Here is a 26,156-nt window from a genome sequence, read left to right on the forward strand (position 1 = left end):
TTTTATATAAACTCACTGCTCTTGATTCATATAGATTTTCTAAAACATGCACAAAGAACAAAAACAAACACATATCTAATTTCACTTATTTATTAATACAGGCATCTACTATTACTGATTAGTACAGGCACAGTTTAAAAGAAAGAAGAGACAAGACATATAGAAATATTTTTCAAGATGATATTTTGCTAATCGACTATTTTCCAAGAATCATCTTATATTTTGAGGCCGTGCTTTTCATTCACAGGGAATTTAAATCTCTTCCGTTTCTCTTTTGGCTGTCAAGATTTGTCACCCTTCCCATAAACAAAATTGATTCTAAGAGGAAAAAAAAAAAACATATTTTAAGAATATCTAGAAAAAACACTGACAATAATTAGTTTTTCTTAATATTTTAACAAATCATTTGATCTTTATTCTCCATAAGAGAAATAGGCAAAACCTAATAGCAAAGCCTTCTTCTTTGTCTCAAATACATGAATGTATCATTATTAATTACTTTTTGATAATTTATTAAATTAATTAACCCACAACAGCCTGTCATGAAAAATACATTAGTCCTGTTTTTCACATAGGAAAAAAAAAAATAAAGTAAGAGATGTTCTTCTAAATATAGAGACCCAGTCAGGCAAACATAGCATAATAAAATGGTGATGAGCATGGTAAAGTTTTAAGTTTAAGGCATTAGCAGTCATCTTTTTATGCATGTAATGTAAGCCCTCAGGGTTAAAAGTGCAGCTTCACAGATCTCCTCCTTCAGCTTTGAATCAAAGCTTACTTTACTGCTAAAGACAATATTTTCATATTGCTAGTACTTTCAAATCCTCACCAAAGTGATATATTACACAGCAAAAATGCAAAAACTGTTTCCAGCCATTCTGTGCTTGCAAGTGAAAACGAATTAAGAACTAGAAGACAAAACAGAAATAAGTGATGTGTCAAAGTCTATTCACCTTTCTTTTCAACTAGGTTAAGGGAAGTGGCTTGAACGGAGCAATATCAATTGTTGCCTTAAGTTTCCTACATGTAATAAAGGTTAATTTCAAAAGTGATCAAATAAATTTTGCATAACTTTAAAGCTAACGAAAATGACCTTTCAATGCATTTTTAATAACAGTGGGAGAGCCCTTTTTCATTAACATTTTACTGTTCAGTCCAAAGACAGACACACTCTTAGAAGAGCCAATAACACAGAAGTATAGACATAATCTCCACTAGATTTTATTTTTTTCTTTTGTATGAATAATTATAATCAATAATGCCTTACTTCAAAATCTCAAAATAATTCTGGGAAAAAGAAAGAAAGCAAATACTCTTGTTTTTCAGGTAGGGATACATAAATACTGTTCCCAGGATGAATACTACATTTAAGTCATGATAGTAATCAGCAGTGACTCCTGTACCTTCATAGTGCTATAGCATTAAAATGCTTATCAGAATCGTTTGTTTGGGAAATCTTTAAAGTGATATTTGTAGACACTAACTTTATAATTAAAGACAGCAGTTTAAAATTTTAAACACTCGGAAGTGTAGGACTTTACGTAGAAACCATTTGTCCCAGCCCTTTCAATGTTTCTTTCAGCAAGGAGAAACATATTTTGAATTGTCTTCGTGCAGTCATCAATCTACTCTCTACTAAACTGAGCAGATTAGTGAAATCTCCCTTGACATAATAGCAATGAATTTAGAAGCAAGCTAAGCAGAAATCACTAGTTTCCATTTTTCTCTTTATGCCTCCCTGAATAGGAGCTCCTCATATATAAACAATATATTTATATATCTGCATCAGTTGAAAACAATTTTTACTTCTTAATATTAAAATACAATAGTATAGCCAAAGGTAATGGCTAGAAAAAGAGATTTCCTAATGCGTACCTTGCAGTCTGCTTCTGCCCTCTACCAAAGACCTGAAAGCGTTCTAAATGCAATTATTTTTATACGTGTAGAGTACCCTCAGTTTCAAAATCATGATTCACTGCTTTCTTAGAAATGATACATTTCATGTGGCATCTTTCACAATTTTCTTCTCAACGTCTATAAAGCTGGCCTACACCCTCAGCCTAAAAAATGAGAAAACAATTCATTGTCTTGAAAGTTTAGCTTAGTAAGAGCTTTGGATGAATGTGCTGCAATGGAAAATTCACCTGATAAGAAAATCCAAATAACGTATAGACTTTTCACAAGAGGACTGTTTGGCAAAAAGAAAATTTTAAACCTAGATAAAAATTGTTTGTACTAAACATAAAATCATTCATCTTTATACTTCAGAAATTGTTAACTGAATATATTTTATGTAAAGCATGAAGCCATTTAATAGTCCAATATGGCAGTGCTAAATCACCATCTCTGTCAGTCTCAGTGATTTCTTGAGTTCATTTGTGAGAGAAATATAGATAAATCAGTGAATGTGTATTGTCTTAAGATAATAGCCATTCTACATTTTATATGGCAACAATTTACAACCTCTGATAAATGGACAACCATTCATTCTAAACAATACATTAAAGGAGGAACACTAGTTTAGAAAATTACTATGATAAAGATCACAAAATAATGTAAATCATTATTAAGACCTGATAGTTAAGCATTATCACAAATAAACAAATAAGTAGATTATTTGGGGTTTTGAATTTTCACTGCTGTTTTACTGATAGCTATTACATGGCTTTAGAATATTACAAGTCACCAACTTGGTAAATAGAGACAAACATAATTATTTCAAATGCCGTTATTTACTTGTGCATTGATGCCCAATACAGCGTCATTTCTTTCTGTTTTCCTTAGTCAATAATTATATACTAATTGTAAGAAATTAGAGTTATTTAAAGGTTAAAGATGTATATAGATCAAATGACATACTCAGAATATATTTTAACACTGACACATCCACTACTGAAATTGAAGCCGTGTTAACGCAATCTCAGTAATTCTAAAACTGTTCCATTGTTCCAAGATATAACTTTCAGTAGAGGCATCAAGTATTAGGTTCATGGATCCTCAAAAAAAGAGACTGATGATGTATCCCTTAGCAGGTCGATATTATCAGTATCCCAAGTTAATCTAACAGACTCAGATTCTGAGAGTAAACGTGTCTCTTTTCCATGTAAACCAGTTTATATAGAGAAACTTTTCCATTTTGTTTTCTAACTCTTCCTTTGTTTATTCAGTCACTCATTCATTTATACTTATTAATTTACTCATAATGAACACAGTATGTGTCAGGGACAGTGTTACAGGCTTCATATATTCTTTTATTTAACTATTTGAGACAAGTACTAATATTATGTTCAAATAAAAGATAAGAAAAATGTCACTTAGAAAGAAGAAGCAACTTGCCTTAAAACTAGTAGTTAATTGATTTGAAACCTGAGCACAAGCCTGACACCCAAGTCCACACTCTCAGCCTCTAGAGATATGATATTATGTGCAAGGCTTGTTGCCAAATACTGGGCTGATGCAGATATGAATAAAATATCATTTCTGTTCTCCTATGGTTTATAACCCTCACATGGGCATTATAACTGCTGAAGAGTCCTAAATACCAACTTAAAGACAACTTCCCAGCTGTAATCATGTTTCTGGCCTCACTTTTTTATAAGAGGAAGCATGAAATATCTATTCAGACAATCTGGATTTCCATGTGTTGACATCATGACAAATGCCAATCCAACCCACTCCTTCTTCTACATTCCCTTTTGTAGCTAACTGCATCATCTTTTACCATTTCCCAAATTGGAGATTTGAAATTATGTTTGACCCCTCTAGTCACTTATTCTTTTTAAATTTACCTTTGAAATTTTTCACAACTCAACAACTCTCAATTTCCAATTTCAGTATGGCATCACAGAATCGATCTTGATTCCCACTCTGCCACTTTCTAGTCATATGATCTCTGACAAGCTACATAATTTCTCTCTCTCTCTCTCTCTCTCTGAGCTTCTATTTCTTTATTAGTCAAATATCTAACCTATTGGTGGAATGGTGTTAGGTTTACATATAGGTATATAAAATGGCTGCCACTTATAATAGCTATGGTGACAGCTATTATTACCACTGCCCAATTGTAGGTCCCTGTCATCCCTTAGAATACAATATCTGATGCATAACAGGCACTTAACAAATATCCATTGAAAGAACAAATGATTTCAAATATGTAGATTGCAATTAGCAGCTAGGACTAGGTCTGCTTACGCAGTTTCCCCACAGAATTCTCAAAAAAGGTACCTGTTGGGTTATCCTTCATAATGAACAGAAATGGATGATTTGCTATAAATTGATTTCGAGCCAGACTCATGATCACAGGGACATGCATGCCTATGAAACAGAAACAACAGTTATTTATATATTCACATTAAAATATCAGTGAAGAAAATATATCTGTAATACTTCTTATACACAGGAAAGGTCATGTTGGGGGTAAGGAGTTAATATGTGGAAAAAGAACCATATTCTAAATACAGAGAAATTTGCAATAAATTTAAAAACCAAAGTGCAGAAGAATAAATATTAGATGATTCACGGAATAATTCTAACTTCACATTTATGCTTAATGAAGAAGAAAGCCATACACTAAATTCAATTTAGTAGAAGCAGTTGAAAATTTTCATCTTTTAAACAGTAATTTTCTATTCACTTTTTATTTACATGATTTATTATTCTTATAATGTTTTCAATTTTTAATTCCAATTCAGATATGTTTACACTTCTTTTCTATACTTCAGGCTTATGGTGATCACGTCTGAGTTTGAATTTTTTATTTTGTACTTACTTTCCCAAAATCATTCTGTGAACTCAGAGCTTTGAGGATTTGTGCAGTGAATGTATATGGGATGTTTATTATGAGATTAGAAGCAGATATTTGCTGTCTTAAAAATGATTTACTATGATAATAAATATCATACTGCTCCATTATGGCATATGTCACTATTTAGGGAGGGAAAATTTTAATGGTTGGATTTTTTTTTTCTAGACTAAATATTTCTACATTTAATTCAGATGTTTTCTTTATTAATAATGCAATGCCCCTCTAATTTTTTTCAGACCCAAGGAAAAATAAAATGAGAATTAAAAAACAATTGAATATTATCTTAGTAATATAACATGAGTGGCACACTCCTGTCCAGAATACCAGGGCAATGCTGCCCAAATTACCAGTGAATATAGTGCTATGTCTGAATTATTGAGATACATTAGAAAAGCAAATTCAGTTTTACTCCCATTCCCATTTGCAGTGAATACTGTACTTGAACGTTTTTGTTCTTGAGCAACCTTTGAGCAGATCCTTGAAAGTCAAGATACACAGGCTGACTATTCTGAGGTAATACATCAGGATCACTGCCACTCATCCTTCCTTCCCTTAATTCTTACATCCACCTAGAGAATTCTAGACTTACAAGAGGCAGTGGGCAATAGCAGAAAAAGTTCTCAGCTTAAAGTCAGGGAACCTGATTTTAGTTCAAACTCTGCTGTCAATTAATAGTGCAACATTGGGAGAGCCACTTCACTTGTTGGTGAGCCTGTTTCTTCATAAATGTAATGAGAGGATCAGATAACGATCTATAAGGGCTCTTCCACCTCTGTGTAAAAGCAGCTGGAAAGTTTGTCTGCATGAGCCAGCAACCTCATCCAAATGCAACTCTTTGATTTCTTCAAGGATTGATATAGCCTGTCCCCTACAATCTAAGTTCCTTGAGCACAGCATTGAAAAGTCCTTCCGGGGATAACAAAAAGGTAGTGGAGTCCAGTGCGTCCCAACCAAAGGTCAAAATCCTTTGGCACTATGTAGCATTTACAAATTAATCCAGAAATTGGTAAGTGGATATAAATTGTAGGATATTTATCAATAAGACATTTTAAATAATACATCTCTTTTAAATATTGATGAAAATCCAGATTGTATGAGAAATGAAAATAGACTTATGAGGGATTCCTTAAAATTGCTTGTCCATTTCTAATTGATTTTAAGGCCTTTCTCCAATTATTTTCCAAGTTATCACTTATATGTAGCATAGATACTATTCACAATGTCATTGGTTGAAGTAAATGCAGCATAGAGGAGTGATCCTCAAGTAGAAATGTATACACAAATCACCTAGAGATCTTGGAAAATGCAGATTCTAATTCAGTAGGTCTGGAATTGGGCCTGAGAGTCTGCATTTCTAACAAGTTCCCAGGTGATGCTATTGCTGCCGGTCTATGCACTACATTGGTAGTAGCAAGGCCAGGCTGCAAACCACTATGCAGTACTGGTTCTCAACATTGGATGCACATTTGAATCACTTAGGGAAACTTAAGAAAGTATTGGAGCCTGGATCTCACCTCCAGAGATACCAACTTAATTACTTTGGAGTGTGAACTCAGCATAGGAGATTTTAAAGCTTCCCAGGTGATTCTAATGTGCAGCTAAGTTTGAGAGCCACTGTCACGGAGATAATAACAAGATTCAAATTAGAAAAGTGAAGACTAATTTGGTGTAATAGAAAAATGAAATTAAATTCAATTACTTAAGAATGAACATCCCTAAATAATAATGATTTCATATTTGTACCCTAAAGTTTTCTACACATATCCTATCATCTAATTGACAGGTAATCCAATTGCACATGAGCAAATATCAGTATGTGGGCCTCAATTCCTAATCAAATTCTTTCCCTTTCCTTTTGCATAATGCTGTGACTGAAGAGATGTATAAAACTTATATGACCATTTTCTTTTTTTTTTTATTCCTGTAGTGTACTAGACAGCAGCAGAGTAAAAGGAGATCAGAATACTGCCCAAGAGTCAACATCCTTATGCCCATTCCCTGTCCCCCCTCATTTCTCCCAGTTTGTTGAGAAATTATTTCTCCTACCAGTTGATGTTGCAGCTTCACTGCCATCTTCATTTATCTCAAAGAAAACTTTTTGCATCACATGAGAAACATATATTTCAGATGAATCTGGTAAAAAATATGAAAATGTATTTAAGGGCTGTAATCAAGAGCCATTACCTATTAGGTCTCAGATTAATTACCTTTTCAAGTGAACAAAGAAAAAGAAACAGAGAAACAAACTTTCCTACTCAGTCGATTTGCTAAAGATAAAGGTGGTTTAGGTTTAGCTCTTGCAGAGACAATAAAGATATAGAGAAAGAGAGATCAAGTTCTACCCTGATATAAAAGGTAAAGATAGAAGCATGCAAGCCTCAAATCAGGTATCCCACTAAGTGAAATATTTGAATGGACAGAGAGTTTTGTCCCCCTTAGCCATGGTCTACACACAGGATAAAAGAGGCTTTCCACATTTGAATTAATCCCACCCTATGCATTCAACCTCAAAGACAACTTGCCTTTTAAATTCTTTATTCAGTTTTGATCTGAGTTTAAAACAAAATTTACTACCTTTCAAGTCTTGTGTCATTTGTTAAAAAGTCCCTTCAGAGCTATCCTTTAAAACCTGTTGAATTTTCCACTGTAAAATAGTGTCTTACATCCTTTTGTTCTGTTGTGGGTACACACTGAGAGAGAATGCAACCCTTCTCCCCTTGGTAGAATCAATGTATGTGTGAAGTGTTTCTGGTATAGTGACCTGCAGGGATAGGCTCCTTGAGAAGAGGGAAGCAAAACCATGAGTTCAGAAGTCATGTCAAGCTGGCTTCTCAAGACCAAATAGATCTGATAATGTTCCTCAGAGAGAGAATGGAAACACCCTCTAGAAAACTGTCTGGTACATAATTGGCTTACAATAAATACTTCCCCCAAAAATAAATCAGTAGACCTGAATATGTCCAGTGATAGAAACCTGTCAAATGGAGAAAGGAGGCACTGCACCATTAGTCTGCACTGACTGAAATGCAGGAGACAGTCTCTTAAAGTCAGGCAAACAAGCACCTCCTTCCCCCAGATTGCCTGGAATAAGACAGGATTTACAAATAAAGCACAGAGCAAATGACCTTGGGGCCCACACCAAGAGCAAAGACCAAAAAGCAGGTTGGGGAGGAGTGGAGAAGTCCCCCCAGTTCAGCAACAGCCCAACGATTCACTGGTTATTGGACTGAGCTACTTGGTCTTGTGTATTCCATCTCACTGCAGACAGGGCCTGGTCTTAAGAAAAGAACAGAACCCGAGAGATGAGAGGTTAGAACAAGAAATCTGGACTCCACAAATTCACTGGTTTCTACACCTTTTAACAATTCTTTCACTTAATTTTCTACAAAAATTCCAAGTATGTCCCTTAAATTAAGAGGCAAAAAAAAAAACTCTATAGCTTTGATAGAAAATGTGCAAGTAAGTATTAATGTGTCTCTTTCCCCTTTGATTTTCTGTATTTAACATTTACTGGGCATCTGCTATGTGGCAAGTGTTGAACTTGGTGATTTATATACTTTCTTTTACTTGTTTCCCCAAAAGTCACTACAATATATTATCTCACTTGACATTAGAAAGTTGAGGTTCAAAATGGTTAAGCATTTTACTACAAGTAACACAAGCAGTAATCATAGAATGAAAAGTCAAATATTCATCTCAAAGTTTTCTAAGTAACTTTATAAAAACAGTTCATTCAAAATTTCTGAACTACATGAGTGTAAGGTAGTGTCTCTTTCCTATAGATGTCCCAAGGCACTAGTGTTAGACTGGTTCACAGTAGCCTTTAGTCAAAGTTTATTGCAAAAATGATAATCAGGAATAGCAGGGAATTCTCTCTGCTCCTAACCCAGCGGTAGTGTCAGCACTGGCTGTTGCTGTTCTACTCCAGGCAATGAGACAGAACCAATGTAGTTAAAACAACTCAAATAGGTAACTCAAGAGAAAAAGAGCAGAAAATACTGAACATTTATTCTTCTTGGCTCAGGGTTATTCCTTAGGTGCTGTAGATTGGATGCACCTTCCAACCTCACTGAGGCTTAATCCCCATTATAACTATTGAGGGAGGGAAATCCTACTATGGTAATTGAAAGGTTGGGTCTTGAAGAGGGGATTAGATTGTAGGACCATGCTATAGTGATTGGATCAATAATGGTGGTCAGGGGTGTGGTTCTGAGTGCTTTAAAAGGAGAGTGAATGAGAAGTTAGCCTGTCTCTGCTCTGCCATTTCTGCCATGTGAGTCCCCTGGGTCACTTTCACCACCACCAAGACCTTCATCAGCTGTGTTCCCTGAACTTTGGACTTCCCAGCCTCCAAAACTGCAAGCAATAAATTTTGTTTTCTTTATAAATCACCCAGCTTCAGGTATGTTGTTCTATGCAACACAAATGGACTAATACACTAGCACAAATTCTTTTATGGAGCATTTTGGAGGTATTTTCTTGAAAAATCAGCTTGTAAAAGGAGATTTTGGAGAAGTCATAACTTGCTGGGAATTTGCAGAGTGAGTGGCTGTTTAAAATGTCTGAGGCATACTGAATGAGCTTCCTAAGGCCAGAAAGAAGTTTAAGAAGTGCTTGAAAAATGATTTGGTTTATTGCAGGCTGGTGAGGTGGCTGTGTTCCATGGCATATTTATACAGCATCCTGTTGCAGTATTTAATGCTGACTGTCTCATACCTGGTGCTGATGAAATTGTCAGTCATACTTAACTGTCAGTGTGAGAACAAGTAAGCTATTTCCTGTGTGAAGGTGATAACGAACATTTATGACACCTGTGATCCCCACTCACCTCCTCCCCCAGGAAAGCTCATTCATTCTGTTTATTTACCCACATAATTGATGAGTGAATAAATTAATAAATATCTTTCCAAATCCCAAATATTTACATAGGATACACAAAACATTTTCATAATAGTTCATGTTATGGTACAAAAATCCATCAGACAGACAAGCTTGTATCATTAGTCTCCTTTTTATAAAACAGAAAACTGAATTTAAAAGAGGCTAAGTAATGTGGGACAAATTGGTCCTCTTCATCCATTGTTTTTTTTTTTTTTTTTTTTTTGCTCTTTAATTAGTTATTTTTGAACTAGTGAGTACTGCTGGGACCAGAAGAATCAAAAGACTGCCTTGGCTTTGTTGTGCAAATGAGCACCCTACCCCAGGTTTAAGTCAACATAAGAGCCCCATCTTCTCAAAGGACTACTCTGTTGCTAAACCTGCAAGCTGTAGCACTGCATTTTCTTCATTGTGTTCATCATCAAGCAGCCTGTGGATGCCTATTTCATGGGCTCTCATATTACTGAATTAACATTTGCAAATTGGTTTATAAGAGTTTTATTAACTCTGCTTAGATGAGAAACTCAAAGATGTAATTTGTATTATCAACATAAAACAATTCAAACAGGTAGACATAAAACCTCATATAATACCTTTACCTACATAGTTTTATTAGAAGTATAGTTAGAATGCTTCTCTAACATTCTAGAATGCTTTTTAAATTTCATTAAGGAAAACTACTTTAATGTGAAATAGAGTACTTGTTTACAGACTGTAACATATACACAGTATAGGTACTGTACCATTTATTCACTGTGTATATGTTTCCTGTGGCCAAATGCTCTTTCAGTTTTAAGATCAGTCAGTTGAGATAGTACTAAGACAACAAATTAACATGCTAATATAAAACTTATTTATCATAATACCTGTTATTCCAGAAAGGTCACAGCCACCACTAAATATCTCGGTTATATTCAAAGCATATAAAGCGTCTTTGAAGTCTAATTTTTGTTCTACTTTAAATCTGTTTAAAAAAAAAAGATAAAGAAGAAAAGGAAAAGTCTTGAAACACTGTCCACATTTACTACCAAAGTTTTTTTTAATAAAATGGATATGACTTGGCAGAGATTATATTGTGAAATCTTTTGTTTTTATTATCCAAATTACATTTTCTCACATTTCACACCATTTTCTCCCAGCTCTACCAATCAATTCTGGGTTGCTGCTAACCTGCTTCCCAGGTAACAAGGAGGTTGGTGGGAAGGAGGAAGAGAAGACTCTATTTTTCGAAGCAACAATTACCCAACAAAACGAAGTGAGAGTTCGAAGTTTTAGACTGCTTGGCTACTTGCTAAGAAGTGTAAAGTTTTCCTCCAGCAACTCTATATACTCAAATTTTCTGCACCATTGGAGATGGTTCCTGACAGATGTCTACGACAGTCTGAGCAGGGAACAGGAGCCAACAGTCCTTGGAGAAGACTGTTGCCTACTGAGATACAGAGAGGCATTTATAACCTATCATCCATCCAACAGATTGTCACCGTTGATGTGACTGTCTTCAGTTTATGAACATACCTAATATCTTCCCAATAGACCCTATAAAAGGGTAGAAGATTGAAAGGGAACTGGATTCTTTTCAAAGGAAATAAAAGATAAAAAATATAGAAGAGGACAAAAGGAGCTGGCCGGTGCTTCCAATGTGGGGCCATAAATTAGGACTCTAGTGTCTGGCTTGTCTCTCTGTGCCTCAGTTTGCCAAGAGAAGTTAACAGAGGAGTTCAAAGATTCTCTCAGGCACTAATCTTCTATGATTCTAAGTCAACAGTGATCATGGAATCTCTTTCCCATTTAAATAAAAGAGAACTTTAAAAAAAATTAAACAAAGAGGCTAGTACTTATTGACTTCATAGATGCTTGAAGCATCAATCTGCATTTTAAAACCAGGTGGGAAACTTTGTTTATGAAAGGAAAGACAAGAGTAACACCCTTGAACAGGTAGCTATCTTTATTTCCTACATCAGCAAAATTCCCAGAAACTCCTGCCTGAAGAGCTTTGTCTGTGTCCAAATGAGCATTTGCTCTGGGCTCCCCAGTTTGGATACACAGAGGACTGCTCAAGGATCCTTGCTTATCCAACAGGTAGGCCCACATCAGGGGCTGGAAATTAGCTTGGGCAATCAGTCTAACTAGATCAGTGTTTTAATTGCCAAATACTGAGCAATCTTCTTAATTATAATTCTTCAAAACAGTGAACATGCTGTGGCAGAACATTATTGGGCCTAAAATATTTTTTTGGTAAAATAATATGTACTTTTGGAAGATGTTAACCCATTCAGAATCCTAGTTAACTGGGAGTGGGTGCAAGATGCACATTAAAATCTGATGATAAAAATAGTTTATTTAATACCAACCGTTTTCAACTTCATCCTTGTAACTTTCCACTATGAAAGATAACATGTAGCATGATGGTTTTAAGGGCTGCTTTTTTTCCCTGTTTTTATTACCACAGTATTTAAACTGGAGTGTGGGCTTCAAAAAGGTGAAGACTATATGTTCTAATCCTCCCACAAGTTGGCTATTTTTAGATTAATAGTCCCATAATTTTAGGATACTGACAAGAATACTGCAAGACTTATTACAACTTCTAATAATGCCTAATTATCACTGGAGAGTCATTGAAGTAAAAGTCCTTTTCATAATCTACACCAATGATACCTACAGCTATAGAAACCCATTTAGCCTTTTAATTAAAATATTTCTAATTATCCATAATTATTAGAGCCATGAATAGCCAGGTGTGAAGTAGCACTTCCATGTGTTAAGTATTTAATATAGATTATAGTTTTTAATCTTCATAAAAACCCTAGAAAGTCAGCATTGTTATTGCCATTAAAATATAAGAAAATAGAGACTTGATTTCCAGAAAAGAGGTTGATTTCCAGGCTCAAGGTCAAGACAGGTGCCAGAGCTATGATTTAAATTCAAGTCCATTTGAAGTCAAAGCTAATGTGCTAACTCCCACCACTTTCTATCAGAATATAATTCAAAACCACTATCTTAATCAATATATATATATAATGTCTCTCTTCCAAAGTTTGTGAGTCTTAAATAATACCAGAGGAGAGGGTCTGGGGAAGTCTGATAGACAACCTTTACCCACCCCATCCTCTACCAGGTTCTTGGCTCTGCCACAGGAAAGAATACAAGAACAGAGTCACAGTAGGAAATAAAAACAGGCTTAGTGTAAGGAATAAGAAATACAGACTTCACAGGGACGGTGTGACCTAGCTCCGTAGAACAAGCACCAGCCACAAGCAAGTTTAATACAAAAGTAAGAAATACACACTTTACAAAGTGCAGACTGGTTCCAGAATGAACAGCAGTCTGCTAAAGGCAAGTTTAACACAAAAAGTAAGATAAACACACCTCATAGGAGAAGTGTAAGCTGGCTCCAGAGACAGTGAGCAATAGCCTCATCTTCTTTCTTGATTTGGTTCAACTTTTACAGCTTGGCTATCTATACATATTCATACTTCCTAATGAATATTCAACTAAGGGAGTGGTTCCCAGTTATGTAACAGTTATGTAACATAGCCTTGCACATGCTCAGTTGGTCTGTTTGGAGTATGCTCATTAGTCAAATTTCATCACATGCACCAAATATATTTAGAATATTCTAGGTGCTCTCTAGTGCCTCAAGTGAGAGGTCATTCAAGGGATAAACTCCTTTTTACTGAGCATGCTTGGCCACTGAGATTACACAAATCTGCCTCCTGCAGTCTCAATCTCTACATGCTGGTACCAAAAATAGTGCTACAAGCAACAGCAGCTCAGGACTCAGAGGAGGAGCTCACGTCCTAGGGGAGTGGTTTGAAACCTGACCTCAGGGGGACTCAGCACTTCCTGTCTCAGTAATATTTTTCCTAGATGTGGTTCATTTCCCCTTTTCCATGATCCCCCTCTAAAATCGTCAAAAAAATGGCAGCCAAAGGTAAAAGAATGAGCAGCAAAAATACTGGATAGACAATTAGCAACTAAATAATCATGAAATGAATATTTTAGCATATGTAAACATCATCTATTTTCTTAAAAGACAGCAATTTACTCCCAAATGTAATCATTATACTTAAACTAGTCTCATACAGGTAAAAGCTGCAGAAAATAAAATAAGCCAAATTTCTCTTTTAAGATGGTCCCACTCCTGGTCTCCAGACCCTACTGTGCATTGGTGGTGTTCCTTTCTATTCCTTTACACCCAGAGTTCTTGTTTAATTTAAAAAAAAAAAAGTCTTTGATGAATCTTCCTCTGGGTCCCTTTGAAATCCCAGTTTTGCTACAGTGGGCTTGAGTCATCTTGGACTATTCAGAGCTGGAACCAACCAAACCAAATCTTAGGGTTTCCCACAAGGATAAAAATATAACACAATATTTGACAATGGTGGATCTGGACTGTTATGTGGATACATAGTAGCTCTGGTCACTTTCCACCCAATTACCTCATGGCGTGTGTGTGTGTGTGTGTGTGTGTGTGTGTGTGTGTGTGTGTGTGTGTGTCGTGTATGTGTGTGTGTCTGTGTGTGTGTCTGTGTGTGTGTATGTAGATGTGTGTGAAAAATGCCCTATTAGCCTCATGGGTTGATTAAAAACTTTCTGTCACATATGAAACACACCAGGACAATTTTAAATATACATTTGGTATTCAAATTTTTAAAGAAAATGAACATTCTGTAGTCACTACTGCAGCTGATCATGACATGTCTTCTTATATCTAGTCCCGTTTTCCCTGCATGCCTTTCTCTCACCCACCCACAATTCACATTCAACCACTTACAGATCCAAGGCTGGCCAAACCCTAGGATTGGTTTCTAGCCCAGCAAGCACATGACACTTCATGTCTTATGGTGGGTGTGATCTCTTTTGAAAAGTCTCCAGATCTTATCCTGCTGCTCACTCCATCACTGAACTTTTGCTCTGTTCTGTGCTCTCCTCCACATCATGCTGGTCCCACACCCCACCTGTTTTCAGACACCCAGCTGTCCTTTGAAATTTTGGGCCTGTCATTTGTTAACTGTGTGACCACAGGCCAGGCATTTACCTATCTTTACCTCATTTGTAGCCTGAATATAAAAATGGCTCTCGATTAAATTTATTGTGATGATTAAACGAGATACGGCAAGCAGAGGAGCATCAAATACAGTGTTGGCACTACAATGAATGTTCAATAAATGATAGAATTGAATGATAATAATACAAATAATAAGAGTTAGTATTGAGTACACACTATCTTATACACATTATTTCATGGATTCCTCATAACAACCCTAAGAGGCATGTATTATCATTGTTTCATTTAACAATAAAATAAAAAATTTAGACATGCAAGGTAATTTACTTAAAGTTACATAGTCAGAAGGTGGCAAAACTTTTGGTCTTCAATATTATGTTTTATTTTCCATGATGTGGCTTCTACAGTTCATAAAAGATACTGTGAGGTGCAACATCAGTCAATATCATTAAAGGATGATACCTCCAAGGAAGACTATGGCTATTATATAGATATTACTATTGAATAAAACTGTAGCGATTAATAAGTTGAAAACCCTGACCTCCAAAAATTTAATGACAGCTATAAAGCCTCTCCCAAGGAAAATAAGTATATGACCTTACATGCATAAACTTGCAAATAATTTCAGGGCTTCAAGGACTCCTAACGTACACCCCAAAGCTCTCTAGAAGTGCATGGTGCCCAGGGAAGGACTGCTACAAAAGAACAAGAGTTCACAGCCCTCTGGTTTTCCTAGTAAATCAAGCTTAGAACCTCAAAACAATCTATTTCTTTTTAACCCATATCTAATTAGTCATGCACTCCAATGAATGTTTTTCTACTTTACCAGTTTCCTACTATTCCCAGTGAAGCTGTTCCCTTTAAACACTCATTACCTCATGCCTGAATTGTTGCAGTGGTTTCTTAATTGATCTTTTGGGCTTTGGACTTTCCCTCTTTCACACATCCTGAACATCATACTACTCAGTTTAAAGCAACAGATATTTATTGAATAGCTGCTATTTTTTGGATGCATGCTATGCTTTGTGCTGGGGTCACAAAGAGGAAATATGGATAGCCCTTTTGGAGGGGAGGGTACGGGGATCCAAACCCTTGACGTTGGTGTTATAACACTGTGCTCTAACCAACTGAGCTAACCAGCCAACTTTGCTTTCGACTTCAAGTAGTTTACAGGCCAGAGAGAAAGACAAACAAATCATTTTCATATAACTGCTATGCAGAAATAAACACAAAGTACTAGGAGAATTTTTTCCAACAGAGAGAAGAGAAGATGTTTGTGTGATCTTTCATGGAAAGACCAGAAAGTCTTTCTGAAACCCAATGTTTGTTTTTAAGGACTGATACAAGTTATCCAGAAAAAACAGGGGTTTGGGGGTGGCAAACATTTTTAGACAAGTTATCCAGCACAAACAAAGGCATTGTGTCTACCAAATATGTTTTTCTAAAACACACTTTAATCATTCCGTGGTCCTACTTAGACATTTACAACAATTCTCCATTGTATATGGGACTTATTTCTCCTGATTCTTTTAAAATCCAGATCAAATATTTCTTTCATGAAGACTTTGTAATTCCAATTTCTGGAATTCCCTCTCTCCTCTCCACTCTCCCCTCTCTTTTTCATAAATCTTCTAGTGCTTACTGGATTGCCATGTAGTCTTAGTAAATTTCTTGTGCAAATCTTGCGCTACTCCATCTTATCAGTAGGTGGTAACCATTTTATCAGTAGGCAGCCTGTCCTTCACTGCATCTGTCCCAGCCCCTTGCCCATAGTCGGGTCCCAATCAAACTGTGCTCTTGAACAGAAAATACATTTTCTAATAAGTAGCAAACTAATAAAACTGTAAGGCTGAGGCATGAGAGCTAATCCCATGTCTCCCACCATTAGTTGAATGGCAACGGATATATTTTTTCAATGCCTCAGTTTGTTTATCTGTGAAATGGGAGAAAGAACCAAGTCAGACCATGAACCCACAGCATCTAATGTAAAAATATAAATACTACATGATTTACAAAGTTAAAAATTATTTATTTACCTTATCTACATGTAGTAAATGATCACATTTGCCCATATACATAATCATAAAAGTATGTTCTCAGGATGTTTCTTATACAGTGAAGAATCTGATATAAAGCCAGTATGTGTTAGAATTCAATTTAAGGAAGTTTGACTACTAAGATATTTATAAGATCTCATATTACCTTTAGACAAAGTAATATGATTATTTTAGCTGATATCTAACTGCAGGATAATGTTCAAAGTATGTATCTAGTATGTTACTGACAATAAACACTAGAAAGCACCCTAATATTTTTAGACTGTATCTTAGTGGCCTTGATTCTAAACTAGTCATACATCAAAGAAGGGAAGAAGAGTGTTATTAAACAGTGACCATAGTCTAAGTTCTCTAGAGATAAACGGAGAGTCCAGACTCCAGCCTTGGTGAAGCCGGAAGAAACTGCTTTCTAGGTTTTTGCTCCAACAAAATCAGAAGTTGAAAAGCAGGAGTGGCTTTTTGAGCTGACTCAGGATTGAGGATGGCTAGAGAGAGAATTAGAAAAAGGACAAGGAGACAAAAACATGAAAAATGGCCAGAGTGTGATTGAAATGGCTAATGACTGAGTCCTGGCTAAGGAGGAAAGGAAATCAAAGCCAAGGGCCAGGAACAAGGAAGCAAAAATTGTGTAGGCGTTGATGAGTTTGAAGAGAAACTTAGAAATGAAAGGACAACATATAATCTGTTAGATATCGCTCCCTTCCTATAAGTTCAGGCAGAGTGTAAATGGAGTCATTTGGGCACACTTTTCTCTGTAAAGTTTCTGCTGTCTCTTAGAAGCATGATATTAAAAACTATTGTTTGTAGTTATTGCTTCCTCAGATAAGTCTTTGCAATTTCTATTTTGTATTCACTACCTAAAATTGACCATCGGATTCTGTTTATAATTCAATGACTGTTAGAGCACTCACTGTCAAAGTTGATTTAACATGTCTTTTAATTGTATAATATACATTATCCTAAGTTTTGGGGGTGGGAGTTGTGTTTCTTAAACATAATAGAAGATAAATGTTTTTAATTCCAATCAGGAAAAAACCTAGAGAAAGATTAAGTTTATATAATAAAAAGATAATAACTTATTTTGCTCCCAGTATTCTAGTTTTAAGATATTCTCATCTCTTCCAGAGGAAACTGAGGACTTAAATTCAGTCCTCCTCACGATGAAGCAATACTGGCATAGGCAAGACTTGCCTTTGTGTCCATAAAGTGAAGTAGCATTTCCAAGTGTGTTTTTCTTTTCATTTGTGTCAACAGCCTTCTCGAGCATTTGCTATCTTTCAGCTGGTTATTCAAATTCCTCCGTAAGTGGAAACATAAGAACCAGTGTAATAAAATGACATTACCAACCTAGGGAGGCTTATTTCCACTTCCTCTTCATGTATCTCAGAGAACCATTTCAGGATTTTATGAGCGGTAATTAGTTTTTCCACTTCTTCTATGTTCACATCTTCTGCAGGAAGTATGATGATTAAACTAAACTCATCATCTTTATAAGGCAATTCCAAAACCTGGTAATTCATGGACGATTCAGAAAAGTAACCTGTAACAGAAAATAAAGTATAAATATATTTGGCAATCCCCAAAGTCATGATCTAGAAAATGTGTTTTCTCATACCATATTTTGTTCTCAGATGAGCCTTCATCATTGGAATTTTGACTGTTGAACCATCTTTCTTAGTAAAATTCATCAGCTCTGTGTCCTCTTTTCTGAATTTCTGTTTCCAGTCCCCCTTGAAATAAATAGCATTCACCAGGATAACCCTAGTCAGAGGGCCAAATTCTTCCTCTGAAAACATGTCTTTAATTTTTCCTATGAAGCGGGTGGAAGAGAAGCCAGGAAGAAATACACAATAGTGATTCAGTGGAACTGCTTTAAAAAGGATTAAAGCAAAAATGTTTGGCAGATAAGTTGTGGACAGGATGTGTTATCATCTAAACTTGACAATTTTGAGAGGAAATAGGAATACTATTAAATATTTCACAAAGACAGGTGCAAATAGAATTTTACTAGGAAACAGGAGGTAGATCATTTTAGGCAGACTTGGACATATCTTGTAATGGACTCTCTTCAGTGAGCTTATTTGCACCAATTGTCTTTCACAGAGAAAGAACCAAACCAAACTATTATTCTTTCATATGTATTGGTATTATTCAGACTTTCTTTCAAGGTTCTCTAGCAGGTCAATCATAATAAGGAGGTTAATGGCACACTCAAACCTGCAACTCCTGCAGCTGCAGCCACTGACCATTGGAAAGCATCTACAATGGAGGGTGCTAGTATGATTTTCCTCTTCTAAACCACCAGTCTCCTATTTTATGTCCAATGAGTATTCCCAAGTTATGAGGAATAAGCATGATTAGGTGTCTGGAGCTGTCCAGTGATATCCTCATTTTGTATCACTACGGATACTGTTCACCACACCCTTTTCACATTTCAACTTATTCTTCCCTATATGAGACTTCCCATAAGGAATACAGTAGCATCCTACACCATCACAATTTTCTGTCACTGAATGAATGAACGGAGTAGTTTGTTTAACTACTGTTAATGGAGGTCCAGGTATATGCCGCCACTTCACATACATTATTATTAAAACTTCAAATAATCCTGAAATGTTTTACTATTATCCTCATTTTACATGGGGCACAGCTTAGAACTTTCTAGGATTTGAACTCAGATCTGTATGACTTTAAGCTTATGTTCATTCTACTATGTCCTTCTGTAGTCAGAATTAGGAATTTTAGCTAACTCATATTTAAATTAAAGTTTAGACTATCATGTTTATGATAGGACAGTTAACATTTATTACTAGACATTCAACCAGAATGTGTTAATTATTTACAGTATGTGTGGGAAAGAAGGCATTTGGGATTTCCAGAGCTAAGTTCTAACTGGCCAAAGGTATTATTCTTGCTTTCATATTTGAAAAATCTATGCTCAAACAAAAATTATTATTAAAATCTTCCGTTAAGAACTCTACAAACAAGTGTCTCTCAGAAATATAATAACAAAATAATGAGTATACTATTCAAAGCAGCTTACAATTTCTTTCTGTTTTACAAATGAGTATTAATTTAAATAACATTGAAATAAAATAGAAGTTTTGGTCCCTCTGATCCATAGTGTTGTAAGAAAATATTCAGCTATCTTTACTCTAGGATATTTAAAAAAATGAATATAATAGCAAATAATGATTTTATGAAAATGGGAAACTTTACCATCTGTTTCACTTTCTACCCAGGTACTTATTGTTTCTGCACAAGCCTTTGCATCCTGAAAATCCACCAGTTTTACAGCACTCTGAAAAAATTTCTTGTTGCTATGGAGATACTGTTCTTTCACAGTGAATCCTTCTTGAAGGTAGAGGGCATTGGCAAGATTAAATGTAAATTCTTGTTTTTTCTTTGAGATGGTAGAGAAAAATGACTTCAGTACAGAAAATTCTTCTCCTGAAAAATAATTATAATGTATACTGACACATTGAACAACATAAAAACAACAGCTTTTCAGCTTTACTATCTAAGCATTCTGATTCATATCACCGTTTTTTGTACCCTTAGGTATAGCTAATGTTAGATCCTTTCTAAGTTAGTGTAAATATTTTAAGCATTTATCTCCTGCAGAACATGCATTTTGCAGAGAAATCAACTTTTATATAAGAAAAAGAATGTCCATGTAAATTTGAAATTGTCAAAAACAAGAATATGCATTTATACAGGCTGAAGCAAAGTCCCTTTTTATAGTCACATTTAGCTCATTTTTAGTTGTTGGAAATTTATGTGTAAAATTTCTTTCTTTCCATAATACAAGCATATGATACATATAAAAGAGAGATGCTAATGAATGCTGGTGGGGGTATGACAGTGATGAGCAATCTTTTTCAATATTACTTTTATTTCAGCTTAGGAAAAAATAGCTCTCTTATGAGCAACTGCACCTGTCCAGGTTTTGAAATTTACAACCCCTATAATCATCTCTAGAGATGCGTAAGAATCAGAATTGCCTATTTCTTCAGGTTCATGAATCCATATACACTGGCTGTCTACATGAACAGTAGAAATCTTTAACCATTCCATCTGTAACCACTAGTCCGTCAGAGTCAACTAAAAGAATCACCGTTGGCCTATTATTTACTGTTCGATTGCTCTGACACGGTGTTGTCAGGAAGCTGTATATGCCTATGACATATGTCTAAGCTGATACATGGCACAGTAACTTCCTACTCACTACCGAAGCATAACATTTCTCATTCCCTTCTGGCTTAATTCTAGACCTCAATTGTTAAGTCTGGGAACTCTATTTCAAGTAACAGTTTCATTCATGACCTTTGTTATATATTCAGTTAAATACTGAAGATATCACTTTCATAGCTTAAATTTTTATTATATTCCATTAACCTTTATTGAAGAAAACATAAATGTTCAACATTGGAAGATGCCCATTGAATAGGGAGTTTGAAAAAGTATTACTGAGAGGAACTTGCCACTAAGTATCAATTGGAAATAAACTCTGTGTGTGTGTGTGTGTGTGTGTGCATGTAAATGCATTTTTTTTTTTTTTGTCAGAGAGCTAGCAGCCCATAGGGCATCTTTGTGCAAATAAGAATAATGTCCTCACTGCGGGGGATGCAACTACATGGCCTTACGGTTTGTTCAGCTTAGTAGAGGCTGCATCTCAGTTCCTACTTGCCTCCTTGGCCTGATGTTCTTCTGCAGGTACAACCTGCACAACTTAATAGGAGGTTCTGCAAGGTATCTTGCATTATATTTCAAATGTCAGGATTCTCCATTCACAGAGACATAGATGCAGACATAAAAGATTTTAGATACAAAACTTACTTCTATATGATTAGATCTGAAGAATTTCAGTAATTCTTTACAAACTCGGAATTCTTTACATAAGGAGGGAAAGACATAAGTAAAAGATATTTTACTCATTTATGCAATGACTTCAGGTGCCATTATTTACTGCTATTTGAAGCCTGAAAGAAATATCTCAATAGCTGGGAAGCAGCAGAGAAGACTTCTCGAAGAAAGACATGAGAACTTCTCCAAAAGAATTAATTAAGGTCAGATATAAAGTGACAGAATTCAAAATGAATTTTCAGGAATTTGTAATTTATGAGCAGCTTTAAAGGAATGGGGGAAAAGGAGGAGGAAAAAATGTAGTTCCAATTCATTTGTCAGAGCAAACAGATTTATGTCATGTACTTAAAGTCTAAGACTGTGACAAACAGCTGCCCTTTGATAAATCACTGGACTCAGAAGTCAATGAAAAAATTTCACCGAGTAGCACAAGTTTGGAGGAGAATATAAAGTTATCTGCCTGATAAATTTGCTTTAATTTACAGATTAATGATCTCTTTTAGCACAGATCAAAAAGAATACATATGCATGGCTCCTAATGATCAGTGAGAACAAGTTTATTTCATTTCCTAAAATAGAGCCATAGAGAACATATAGATCATGAGGTGAATGTGACGCTTGGTTCAATTGTACCAGACCTCCAGCAGATGTTCTAAAATTCAGTACGTGTTCTCTTCTCCTGCTGCTAAGAGTTCAAAGGTCAATTTCGTGTGCATTTGAGAAATCCAAAGATAAAAACAAAGGGAGTCACAGAACTATAGATTATCTCAGCCAAAAGCTCCATATAAATGACCTAATCTAAACTTTTTGTAGTGAGGAATCTGAGATAAAGAGAGATGAAGAAACTTGACTGACATGACTTGTGACAAATCACAAGGTCATTTACTTGCAGAGCTGAGATAGGAATTTATGCCTGGTTCTCTTTTCATAACTCTCTTGGAACAAAGAAGCATCTTCTATTTAGCCGTTGATTAGTCAGCGGAATTATCAGCGGCAAAGCAAAATGGAGCACTACCAGATGGTAAGCAAAATAGAGAAGGTAAATTCTGAGCAGATGTTTGACTATGAGGTAAAGGAGAACAGAGGACACTCACAGCCCTAGTGGTGTTAGAGTGCCAGCAGTTGTGGGCCCATCTGTAGACCCCCAGGTGTTAACACAGAACAGTAGGGCAGGGATCAGGGATTGGTATTAGGAAAAATAAAAAGGAGACTGATTCAACAGATAGTACTTTGGGGGATTGAAAGCAGGGCCAGAACTAAGGTGAGTCAGTGAGACAGTCACATCAGGCATAAAATTTAAGGAGATACCAAAAAAAACTCAGTAATCAAGATAAATAATGTATCAATGCATTATTTAAAAAAAATTAATGCGAACAAATTATGCTGAACAAAATATAAACATTTTAAATAAGGACAGCATTGGTATCCCTTGGTTTCCTTTAGTCTCAGGTTTCAACACGGCTCTGCAGGCTCTGCCTTCTGATCTGAAAAACCCTTTGTTCCATCCTTACACTCCCTGCTCTTCTTTCTCCAGACTCCCCAGGCCTTTTCTCCCTCTCTTTGCCATTCATTTATTCCCTCTGTTTCCCTTCTTAACTCTGTCTCTCCTTTATTTCTTCATTTTCCCTCCTTATTTTCCACATTTTATTTTTCATATTTTCTCCCTTTTTAGCTGTCTTTCCTTCCTTTAGCACTTACCCTCACTTTTGTGGTGGGTACTAATATGTTCATGTTTATATACTCTTCAAGGGAAAGTATAAAATTTTTCATTATTGCTCTTATTATTTATAACCCTCACTGAATCATTTTTGGAATTAGCCCTGGGAAAATTACTTAACCTATCTTTGCCTCAGTTTTCTCATTTGTATAGCAGGAATATGTTTACCTCACAGAGTAATTCTGAGTATTTAATGAGGTAATATATGTCAAGCACATAAAACAGTGGTTGATACACTGCACATATGTTTGATAGTGTCATCATTATTACTACTAAGATTGTTAAGACTTCTGAGTTGTTTCTTTATAAGAGATATCCATCTAAAGTAATTTAGATTTCAGAGGCTCTAATTTTGCTAGTTTATTGTGAAATCAACTTGACATATCTTTATAAATGTTCTATTACTTTTCAAAGCAGTATCATGTGATTTAAATGTTTCTGGGAGTGGTGTAGTGGGATTTGCTGAAATTAATCAAAACTAAATCTGGAACACAGCGGCTTCATTATATATTATTCACAAAGGAAAACTCTGGCAATTAACTTCACTACCATCAAATTCTTTTTGTATAGAATTGCCTTTATCTAAAATGAAGCAAACAAAACCATATAAATAGGATTCTCAGAAAAACAACTTCCTAAATATAGCTACTCTGTACTGAAGCAAAATTCTGAAATTGGTTATAGTGATTTAATTCCCAAATCAAAAATCCAGATGTCTCTTCTGAGGTTTAGGACACATTATCTGACAGTGATGTAAAAGTTTAAAATTAAAGCTACTGTAGAAATTGAGAGCAAGAGAAGGCCAACAATACTTTCAAGTGAGATGCCAACACAAAAGCGCAGTATCCCAGACAGGCCATTGGGAGATTCCAAAACAACTACCACCCACAAGCAAAAAGGCCTCTAATGGATTACTTAAATGGTTTTATTTTTTCAAATTCCTTTTAAAACTATTAATAAATAAACTCTTAAAAGTCATAAATTAATGTTTATTTTGGTCACATTGTGGATACAAGTGCATTTTTACAAGAGAAGGACTGGAAACAACTTATTGAAGAAAGGTTAAGTAATGGTAATTCCATTAGAGGTAATAAAATACAATGATTAAAATTTGTGTTTTGAATCAGTTGCATGATATAGGAAAGTAATTACAACATAATGATGGGGGAAGAATATATATGCATATATTATATATGTATGCATGTATATATACACACACAACATACTCTCAGTTAATTAAAACTAAATAAAACAAACATACCAGAAGAAAATATATAAACACACATGTAATTTTATATCTGCATAGATGTTAATTTCTTCATAAATTATTTTTGTAAAATTTTCATTAGACAATTATAAAATGAATGAAAATTACTTACATTTATAATTCTCCATTTTATTATAATTTTGTACTTTTCATAAAATTTTTCACTTTTTCAAGCTCTATAACCTTGATCCTCTCTCTAATACTTTAAAAATAAATTTGGCCATATCTTATCCTGTATAAACAAACTGATGTGTAAGACTCACCAGCTGAGGTTTCCTGAAGTTTTAAAGTTTGTCTTATCTGCTGTAGTGCTTTTCCTTTTGCTCCCAGTTGTATCATTCCAAGAAGCGAAGTTGTTCCAAGAGGGGAAAATATAATGTTGTTCTTGTGAGATAAGCAAACAGCTTTATAAAGATCCACTACAAATTCTGTATTTTTTTGAGCCAATGTTGAGGCTTGACTTCCAGAAAAAATCAATAGGAGACACCACAACCAGATCTTATCCATGTTGACTTCTGCACATTATTTAATTCAAAATTTATTAGTTTTCAAAATAGAATGTAGCATACTAAACTTAACAGAGAACTTTCTGCCTATTCGAACTTTCTATCTTATTAGAATAGACTTCTATTCTAGAATATACAAGAAGATTGTATGCAATGTCACTTTTCTGGCTAAGCATAATATATTTGGAAAAAATAGTCCATGTGCTAATGGTATTTTTTTATGTTTCTTCAAGAACTAGTACAAAATAGAGTTGTAGCTTCTCAAACAAAGTCAAAGGAGAAACTATAATTATGAAATGTTATCAATGGCAATACTGTCACCAAATAGCTATATGATACTTTTTCCTATCTTTTCCCATGGTTTAAATGGAATACCTATAACTTTGATATCAAGGGAAACTTCTGTCCAGACAACTCTAAAATGGTTTATAAATCAAGAAGAAAAACTGAGTAAGAGTGAACACATTTCATTGTATTTTTGGACCTATAATATTAGAAAGTTAATAATGTATTCTAGATCATCTGAATAATCTGACTAACTTTTTATAACAGTTGTCTTCACACTTTATTTTCTTATGACAAAATGTCCCAAAGGTCACCTTGTACTTTTCCAAAGGAAGGAAAAGAACTGCAGAAAAAATTGTAAAGAAACAGAATGACAATCAAATACAGGTGGTAAAATAATAAAGAAGGAAGAAAGAAATTTAGAAAATCAAAGATAATTTGACAAAAAATTAACAAATAGAAGAATAGCAGCAATTGAAAACTATAACCAATTTACAATACTAATGATACCCTATTAAAGTGCTTTCCACTAAAATTGCAGGAAATCCAACCATCTGATTATTTCTGGGGCAGAATTTGTTTTGCAATATTACCACATTACTCAGTAGAATACTGGCTCTGAGGCCTCATAAATTTTAGTAACACTAATTTTACCTTACAAATAGTACATGTAGTAACCCTTAACAATGCATTTTGAAGTAACCCTTTATTGGGGGTAAAGATGAAAGCCTTCAGAACACTGTGTTGTAAGCCTTAAAGAAATGAAGAATT

The 26,156-nt window shown here is 35.0% G+C and overlaps 1 protein-coding gene across 1 annotated transcript; it reads right to left on the reverse strand.

Annotated features, from left to right (window-relative positions):
• Nucleotides 1-241: 241 nt before the first annotated feature.
• SERPINI2 (serpin family I member 2) lies at nucleotides 242-25,101 on the reverse strand. Its single transcript, XM_063097359.1, has 8 exons — nucleotides 24,858-25,101; nucleotides 19,964-20,194; nucleotides 18,360-18,554; nucleotides 18,092-18,284; nucleotides 10,549-10,646; nucleotides 6,851-6,937; nucleotides 4,225-4,314; nucleotides 242-318 (listed from the first exon to the last, which is right to left on the reverse strand). Exons 1-8 carry the CDS (start codon nucleotides 25,099-25,101, stop codon nucleotides 242-244), a joined length of 1,215 nt encoding a protein of 404 aa, XP_062953429.1.
• Between the last annotated feature and the right edge of the window lie 1,055 nt (nucleotides 25,102-26,156).

Source organism: Cynocephalus volans, chromosome 1 (assembly GCF_027409185.1).
Source record: "Cynocephalus volans isolate mCynVol1 chromosome 1, mCynVol1.pri, whole genome shotgun sequence".
Classification (NCBI taxonomy): Eukaryota; Metazoa; Chordata; class Mammalia; order Dermoptera; family Cynocephalidae; genus Cynocephalus; species Cynocephalus volans.